Below are 9,727 nucleotides of genomic sequence, written 5' to 3' on the forward strand. Positions count from 1 at the left end.
ATCCTGGAGCACACGATCAGCAGCATCTGAAGGGGGTGGGGGCAGAATTTCCTTCCAGGGAGCGCGTGAGGGGCGTTCTCAACGGAAAACCAGACCAAAAGAGTAGTGACCAACCCTCCTCAGATTACTCTCAACTGGCTCCTCCCTTTCTCCCCCCACCTCCAGATTTGCATAAAAAAGGCCAAGAAAACTCTGGCTGGGCCCCAGCAGCGGCTCACTCTGCTCCCCCGGGTCGGAGCCCCCCGGAGCTGAGCTCGGGCTTGCCGCGCGAAGCGGAGCGGACAGCGTCTCTCCCGCGCAGTCCTCCCCGCGCCCGGCGTCTCGGCGCTCCCGTCGCCTGGCCGCCGGCTTTCCAGGCCCCCGAGCCGCGCCGAGCAGAGCGAGCCGGCCGGGACGAGCTCAGCCCCGTCTGCCTCCCGCTTCCCCGACTCCGCTCTCCGCCCCGCGGGGGTCGCGCGCCCACGATGCCGCAGGGCCCTGGCTCGCTGCTGCTGCTCGTCCTCGCCTCGCACTGCTGCTTGGGCTCGGCGCGCGGGCTCTTCTTTGGCCAGCCCGACTTCTCGTACAAGCGCAGCAACTGCAAGCCCATCCCGGCCAACCTGCAGCTGTGCCACGGCATAGAGTACCAGAACATGCGGCTGCCCAACCTGCTGGGCCACGAGACCATGAAGGAGGTGCTGGAGCAGGCGGGCGCCTGGATCCCGCTGGTCATGAAGCAGTGCCACCCGGACACCAAGAAGTTCCTGTGCTCGCTCTTCGCCCCTGTCTGCCTCGATGACCTGGACGAAACCATCCAGCCGTGCCACTCTCTCTGCGTGCAGGTGAAGGACCGCTGCGCTCCAGTCATGTCCGCCTTCGGCTTCCCCTGGCCGGACATGCTCGAGTGCGACCGTTTCCCCCAGGACAACGACCTCTGCATACCTCTCGCTAGCAGCGACCACCTTCTGCCGGCCACCGAGGAAGGTAAGCCTTTCCCCGTATCGCCACCCCCCACCTCCGGCCCCACTTCCCCGCCCACACCCAGTTCCGCTGAAGGCTTTCTGGGGAGAATGTCGCGGCCCACACCCCACATCCCGATGTGTCCCCGCCAGGGGTGCCAGTTTCAGGTGGGGCAGACGCTCTTCTTGCCCTCGTGTGTCATCGTGACAAATTTGAGACACCACACACACACACACATACACACACACACACGCCTCTCATTCCCTTCCGAGTTACTCCAATTGCTTTCCTAGAGACAGTTACAAGAAAAAAGAAAAAACGAAGAACTGAAAGGCGTTTTTTCCGTAGAGATATGCAGTCATTTTTAAAGATGTTAAGCCCTGGGGCCACAATTCTGAGAGCGTTAGAAGTGGTCCTGTGTGGAGTTGGTAGTGAGCACCCTGGCCAGGGACTCCTCACCCAGCCTCATGCAACACGTTCTTACCACCGGGCAGAATTCTAGGCACAGAAACATTCCCATACAGGCAGGATAGCCAAAACGCACAGATAGTCTTTTAAGGTATTGTTGTTGTTGTTCCTTGCCGACTTAGGTTTTGGAAATAAGAACCGGACTGGCTCGGAGCAAGTTGAAGATTGAGCACTGGTTGTACTGCTTGGGTGTCTAAGGAAGGGGTCATAAAGGGAATCTCCAGGAATCATTTTTCTATCACTAATCTGCCTATATCTTAGGAATGGTTTTAATTAACTGGAGAAAATCGTGCAAAAGAGAGTTTCCCAGGTTTTTAGAAAACAGAGGGGGAGGTCCTGTGCAAAAACCTTAAAAGCAATGAAAACCTCATGGGTTCTTGATATTCTCCTTGAAAGAAAAACATACACAATGTGTCTGAGCTGATTCAGGTCCCCCTGACATGGAAAGAGAGCTTCCTAATCCCTTGCAGGGCTCCAGCAGCCTCTCTCTTTCAATCTTTAATTGTTTTCCTATAGCCATCCTTGGTTAAAGAAAATGCACAGTTGTTTAGCAATCTTTCCTGGCAGGCACCTCGAGTTTGCTATCATCTTATTGGTTAGATTTCTAATTTATTGCAAATGTTTGGCATATTTCAAACATTTGTCCAACATATACCACAGACCAACCAATACAGGTTAGTAACATTTTATATACATTCCTAGAGCTCCTAATTGGAAATGTTTCATTTTGTTTGAGTGAGAGGAATTAAGGACAGTTTTATGTGTGTTACTTTTGTTTTTATTTCTTTCCACCATCAGCACCAATATTATAAACTACATTTCTCCAAATCGCCATTTTCCCCCTTCAAAATAAAAGTTTATGGTCTTCAAAATACGCCCTGCAATTTTTCTAATTTGATACATATCTCTTACATCATGAGTCACAAAGTTTTTTTCTGTAAAAATTCAATTTCTTGTTAATGAAAATCAAATTTTACCTAAATTTTAGACCTAGCATTAGCACATTTATAAATGCACGAAAGGGAATAGTATGTTTTCTTTCTTCCCCCCAAACCAGATTCTTTTAGAAGAGCTTTTAGTAGGCTCTCCGATCCTTGTGCTACCGCGTATTCCTGCATTTGGTCAGACCCCCATAGACAGTTTGCTTCAATTCTGATTCACTTCAGAAAAAGCTTTGGGTTTTTTGTTTGGCTGATTGTTTTTTTGATTTGGGAATTTTGGGGGGTGGAGGGTTGTTTGTTTTTGAGAGTTTGAAATGGACAAAGAGGAGCAAGAAGAACCTGACCAGGGAGGAAGATAACAATAAATAAAATAAATAAAAGCAGCTTGACTCAGCCACACACTTGACAGAAAGCACACAGGTGATGCAGAACCAGTGACAGCAGGCTGCTGTAGTTGCTGAGGTGTGTTTCCAAAGAGGGAAGAGCCCCTAGGTAACCCCTATAAGCACTAGCCACCTCTCCCTGTCCAGACTTGAAAATATCGTGAAGGGACCTCTCTGAGACACAACTCTCCTGAAGAGGCCAGCAGAGACTGAGCTGCACTGGTGTCCTGCAGCCGAAAAAGACAATCTTGTGGCCATATTTTGTGGTAACCGATTTTCCAAAACCCCTTGAGATTCTTCTGGGGCGTTCTCTTCAGAGAGGCTTTGGGAGCAACTTTTTCAGGGACAGAATTTGTTTGGGGGTGGGGAGGAAGAGGTAAAAAACCAAATCCCTCTGTACACTTTGCCCACAACATTCTTTGGGGGGGGGGGTGATTCGTCATTTATTAAACACAACGATAGGCATTCTGGTTTTACCCATCAAAAAACAGGAGTCATGGAAGACTTTCTTAGGAACGAGTAGTCCTTTTCAAAGGAGGCAGAGGCTGGGGTCTTACCATACAATTGCTACTCTTGTCTGGATAAGCCCCTTTGAGTTGTTTACAGATGCCACCTGCTGTTTCCCTTGTAAGCAAATTTACTAATTTTTCACATTTCTAGCTCCAAAGGTATGTGAAGCCTGCAAAAATAAAAATGAGGATGACAACGACATAATGGAAACTCTTTGTAAAAATGATTTCGGTAAGTAATATATCTCCACCAACAAAAGATTTCACATTCAGAAGTTTTATTTACTAGTAAAACTTAAAGGAATAAAGATGTTACTGGATAAGACTAGGGTAAAATACCATCATAGCTCATCTTTCCCAAAGTCCTCTACCTTATTCTATCACAGTTGCCTCCCTATTTAACTATCTTGCCCTGAGTTGTATCTTTTTAGGTGAGATTCGTTGTTCTGCTAAGCAATAATCAAATAATGAGAATTACTCAAATTAGGAATTTTCGATGGCACATTTTTCATTTCACTTTGGCTTTTCTTGCCAGTAAGCATAATTTTGGGCCATGTTCTCTTTCAGTCACTTGATATGAGTACCAAGAATAGAAACATGTAAATATTAGCCTCAGCAAAACAGATTCAAGGCATTCAGTTAGCCAAAAATAAAAATTTACTCCAGCATGAAATATTTTTACCTTATTCATAGCCCATAACACTTTGCTCCTTTGCATTCCATCACTAGTGACTATGTGACTAGTGACTACATCCAAGGTACTGGTTAATAATTTGGGGGGAGGAGTTCTTTAAATTTAAAAAGAAGAAGAAATACAGTTTAGGAATTTACATTGGCAAAATACATGAAAGGTGCCATATGACATAGTGCTTGGGGACAATAATGTGTGTGATTTGTTACCCAGGTTCATAGTGTGTAGGTCACTACCCTTAAGAGAGTATTTAAAAGGAAAGAGGAATGGAGACTGTCCATACATAGCTTCATCAGCACCTCTCCACTGTCTTGAGGGCCCCAAGGTGAGGGCAGCTAGACACAGAATCAGTGCTAACTTTGGAGTCAGGAGTGGCCATGAACTTCACCCAGACATTCACTGGGACATTCTTGTCTTCATCCCATTCCAAGAGTAGGCACCTTTTGATGTTTTTGAGAGGCTGGTATCCTTTAAAAGTATTCAGGCAGAAGGTTGAACTTACTGGTAAGCAGATATGGTTCCTGTTCTATCCAACAATAATGGGGTCTAACAGATCTGTATTTAACATTTCTGTGTACTCAACAAAGTCCTTGAAACTGAGAGAAATCACTTGAGCACTCACTGCTGGGGGCTGCCTTCCCACTCTCTCCTTACAACTTACCATCCCAGCAATCTCAGACCTGATCAGGTCCCTGAAACTCTGGAAACAATCCAATCACTGTTCCTTACAACCCTGGGTCTCTTCCAGAAGTGTCCTAGGTTTAACTTTAGCTGATCCTAGAACAGCCATAGCTTTAGAAAAAACTTCACACTGCCAAGGAAGGGAAAAAGAAAGGAGGCAATCCTAAGTCCTAACCAATCTATCCCCTCAGGAAGAACCACAAATGGGATGATAGGGTTTCGAATGTCTGTATTTAAATATATACAACTGTAAGGAGTAGAGAAGGCCAGGCATGCTGGTAGCAGCAATCTCAGATCTCCAGAGCCTTACCAAAACACACTTCTGAGCTTCCATGCTACAAGATTTGATTAAGGGGAAAATAGAAAAATATAATTTTAATACAGTGTACATTGAAATGTATATAAAATACCATTTTCTTCTGGTAGCTTATGTCCTTTGCGCTAGATTTAACCCAGATCTCTCTCCTGACTTTCCATGAAAAAGTTGGTTATATCATGGGGCTCTAAAATGATTGAAATTAGGGCACATGCATGTGCACACACACACACACACACACATTAATACTTGCTTTATGGCTTCCCCTTACAAAAGCCCCACTTCCTAAGGATGTTCTATCAAGACCAAGGCCCCCAAAAAAGTGTGTGTGTGTGTGTGTGTGTGTGTGTGTGTATCCTAGTGTTCTCTCTCCTTAGAGGAGAAAGCCTTTCAAAACAACATGGATATCATCACATTTAAGGTATCACACACACAGATTACCTCGCAGCTATGTTTTCTATTTCCCCACACTAATTTTTGTCCCAAAAGGGATAATGAACCTGAATTGTAGGAAGTGCATCATATACTCCTGGTTTATAAGCAGCATTCTATATTGCCTCTATACTTTGGAAAGTAATGGAAGGGTAGAAGCAACAAGGGTAGAAATCTAATTTACTTAAGTCATCCACGAAAGCATCACCCTCTTTCCCCACTCCACTTCTGAAGTACAGGGAAAATGTAGGCCTCCTTATTGCAATGGTAAAAGTACCTACCGGTGCAGAAAAGAATAGCCCAGAGCTGCCTGCCTATGCATCCAACCTGCTGTTGGATCAGGTTACCATTACCCCTGCCTCCTACCACTTCCTGCATCCCCACTCACATCTTCCAGGGCAGGAAAAGTTATTTTAGGGCTTTGATTCCCTACATTTGGCCCCGGGTGAAAATCCAGGGAGGAAATGCCTGCTGTTTTCGCATGGTGAGCTTTTGCAAAGTTGATTATTTTATAGCAAGAAAAAGATAAGTAATAAATCTTCCTCCTGGTGAAAAGTAATGGTTTTCTGATGTTTGGAGCTCACGAATGTTTAATTTGACCAGGTGCTCCATCACAAATGTTCTGTCTGTGTAACATATAATCACTTCTCCCACCATGTAACCTTCCCACCCCAGGCCTGATGCAGAGACGTCAGGAACATGTGACATTTCCATGTGACTTATTCCATGACTTAAGTCCTATAAACCCTGAGAACTCAGTACTACGGTTTAGATGCACATCAGACAAAACAATGGTTGGCCAAATCACAGCATCCTTGATTTCTCTGGTTGAACTTCATTCATTTCCTGGTTGGCTGGAACAGCCATGGTTAGTCAAATTCCCTTTCTGAGACAGAGAGAGATCCGCAAAGCAGTTATACACACACACACACAAACCCTCTTCCTCTATGACTAATTTAAATAATGCATTAAACTCCATCAAAGTCAGGAAGTGCCATTCACACATCATCTATAGAGAGCACTTGTCATTGTCATTAAGAGTCTTAGGTTACATTACAATTGGGCATGTTCATATCCCAAACAGGACCAGAAATTTAAGAGACCACAATAGTGTTAGAGGAGGAGGTTTGGGGACCAGCGTTCTGACAACCTGACTTAGCCAGGACACAACCTAACTGGGTGACCTCATGTAAGTCACTGACTTCTCTGGATTTCAAATTCTTTGTGTATCAACAAGAGATTTCAACCGAATGATCCTTTCCAGCCTTAAAATTCTACCCTTTCCTTGCCTTCATGGAGTCTTGAAATTTAATTCCAGCACGTATGTTTGTAGGGTTTTCTTTCCCAAAGCCGACTGTTCATGACTGTAAAATGTGTCTTTTATAGTGAACCACTTACTTTTGGTCTTAGCATTCTAGTGAGTCTACATATACATTTTGGAAACGGTACATATATGATCTATAAACGCCTTGGCCTTGGACAGGCAAATGATAGCAGATGAGAATGAGATCTTCAGAAAAACACTTTTACAGCTAAACACGTTGTGCTCTTAGAGTCTTGGATATTTTTCTCCTAGTTGCTTTACCAAATCAAATGCAGCTGCTGTAAGATCAATTCTCCTTCCCTGTAGTCTGTTCTTTAGAAAACAATGATTGGGTGATATAATTTCCTTACAGGTTTGTCCAAAAACCTCTCCAACGTAATAAATTGAGTTTAAAGTTTATGGCCACAGAAGGATCATGTTTCACCTAAGAGTCAGGCATTTCTTTTCATGCAGAAGTTTCCAATAGGGGAAGTCATTTGTTGAGGAGAGCGCAAACCACATGCAACCTACATACAAACACAAGAAGAACACAAGGGCGGTGAGAAAGAAAAGTTAATTGAGTCCCACAAAGAGATTTTTTGAAAGGATGGCTGATTTGAAATAAAGTGCCTGGCAAGCCCTTTGAGGCTTTAGAAATGAAGCCACCTGCTGCCCCCAGCTCCAAACCCCCCCCCCCACCTGCAGCCCCTGACAGTCTCATTAGCTGCAGGAAGCTCTTCTTCCCTCCCCCCAGGCCAATCACACAAATGAAATGGGGTGAGGAAAGCTCCCACTCTAGACCGTATTCCCTTCTTACAACTGGTGTGATTCTGTCCCCTCTTGTCTTCGTAGCACTGAAAATAAAAGTGAAGGAGATAACCTACATCAACAGAGATACCAAAATCATCCTGGAGACCAAGAGCAAGACCATTTACAAGCTGAATGGTGTGTCTGAAAGGGACCTGAAGAAATCAGTGCTGTGGCTCAAAGACAGCTTGCAGTGCACCTGCGAAGAGATGAATGACATCAATGCGCCCTATCTGGTCATGGGACAGAAACTGGGTGGGGAGCTGGTGATCACCTCCGTGAAGCGGTGGCAGAAGGGGCAGAGAGAGTTCAAGCGCATCTCCCGCAGCATCCGCAAGCTGCAGTGCTAGTCGGCCCCCCAGGCCAGCTCCAGGGCCAGGCGGACCATTTCCGCTCTGGGTCCTCAGCTCTCATTTCCCAAGCACAGGCCTTGCGGCTCCAGCCGCCAGCCTGGGGCAGCTTCCCTTGCCTTTTGCACGTCTGCACCCCCAGCATCTCCTGACTTATAGGGCCTTAGGAGGCCTCAGGCACGAATAGCTGTTTTCATATACAGGAAAAACCCACCCAGATCTTGTAGAAATGTTCAAACTAATAAAATCATGAATATTTTTATGAAGTTTTTAAAATAGCTCACTTTAGTTTTGAATAGGTACAACTGTGACTTGGGTCTGATTGTTTTGTTTTTTTCTGTTTGGTTTGGGTCAACTGACTTTCACTTTCAGCTGAGGTTGCTGTAACGTGCAAATGGCTTCATTTTCCTACCTGGCCCAAACTTTTGTGGGTCACAAACCTCGTTGAGATAAAGCTGGCTGTTATCTCGACATCTCTCCACTCCAGCCTGAGACTCAGAGCCTAAGTCTTATAATAATTCACCTGTTATTTTACACCCTCCTTGGGGACTTACCACAGTAGCATGTACTGCATTTCTGGGTAGAGTACTTCCATTTATCAAAAGCACATTAACCATCATAGCATGAGTTCTTCGAATAAAGGGCAAAAGAGATTCTATAATTGACCTGAGTACTTTAAGCTTTGTTTAAAACATTTTTTTACTTAATTTTGCAAATTAAACCATTGTAGCTTACCTGTAATATACATAGTAGTTGACCTTTAAAAGTTGTAAAAATATTGCTTTAACCAACACTGTAAATATTTCAGATAAACATTATATTCTTGTATATAAACTTTACATCCTGTTTTACCTACTGCCTGTCTTCTGTCTTTTCTTCTTAGTGGAAGGAAGTGGGAAGGCCATGTACGAGAGTGGTCACCTGCCCTGTCCTGAGCTCCAGCCCTCCCATGGTTTGAAGGGTCTGTTTCTTAAGTGACTCAGGAAAGTGTCCCCCGCACCCCCGCCCCCACTGCATACCACCTGGCTGCTGCCTTGTGCCTCACATCTCCTACACATTTTACCACTGCAGACCCTGCAGGGAGGCAGAGATTGGCAGGCTTTGCAAAGGACTTCCCTGCTTTTGTCTCCTCTCAGCAGTTCAGCCGCAGCTACTCGGCGGCACTGCTCTAAACCTAAGGTTCATGAGCCTTACAGTTGTGCTTTTCGTCTCCTGAGATTTCTGTAATGAAAAGAACCCATTGCAAGAATGTTCGTTCCTTCTCCACTTAAAACTCGAACCCTTAGATACAGAGCCCTGATTTGAAAGATATTCGCTGGAAGGCAGGGGGGAGCGAAGGGACGGTGAAAAACTGGCATCAGGGTGAGAAGGGGACAGACAGACCTCCAACCATATAATGTCCATTCAAACGCTTCATCGTTTTATGTGGGAACCTCCATAGAGATTCTATGAAGTGCATGCGGACACTAAGGCTCAGAGGGGCTAGAAAGACAGCTCCTAAGAGGCAGAGCCAGGGCTGAAACTCGGGCCTTTCGGACAACAAATTCTGTCTTCTAGTCCACCTAGGACTAGAGTACAGAAACATGGTGGCACTTATCTATTTAGCAAATATTTATTGGGAATCTGCTATGTGCCTTGTCCTGTTCTAAGCGCTGGGGATACATTCATGAATCCTTGTTCTTATGGAGCTTATATGAGGGATTATTTTATAATAATAATCACAGTTACAATTATATATTTATAACTTATCAGTTATATGTATATATGTATATACTCACAGGTAATATGTGAGAGCAACAGAGTGTCCCCATCAAATCTGAAAATTTTCCTGGCATTCATGTGAAGCCTTTATCTGATAGCATTTTATTGATTTACTTTAAAAGCTTCCTGAACATACATCCATGACC

At 44.7% G+C, this 9,727-nt stretch overlaps 1 protein-coding gene across 1 annotated transcript; it reads left to right on the plus strand.

Moving 5' to 3' along the window:
* Window positions 1-463: 463 nt before the first annotated feature.
* SFRP2 (secreted frizzled related protein 2) lies at window positions 464-8,676 on the plus strand. The gene is made up of 3 exons (XM_021698811.2): window positions 464-963; window positions 3,392-3,472; window positions 7,516-8,676. The coding sequence occupies exons 1-3, from the start codon at window positions 465-467 to the stop codon at window positions 7,818-7,820; spliced, it is 885 nt and encodes a 294-aa protein (XP_021554486.1). The 5' UTR covers window position 464; the 3' UTR covers window positions 7,821-8,676.
* Window positions 8,677-9,727: the final 1,051 nt, after the last annotated feature.

This window comes from Neomonachus schauinslandi, chromosome 2, assembly GCF_002201575.2.
Source record: "Neomonachus schauinslandi chromosome 2, ASM220157v2, whole genome shotgun sequence".
Classification (NCBI taxonomy): domain Eukaryota; kingdom Metazoa; phylum Chordata; class Mammalia; order Carnivora; family Phocidae; genus Neomonachus; species Neomonachus schauinslandi.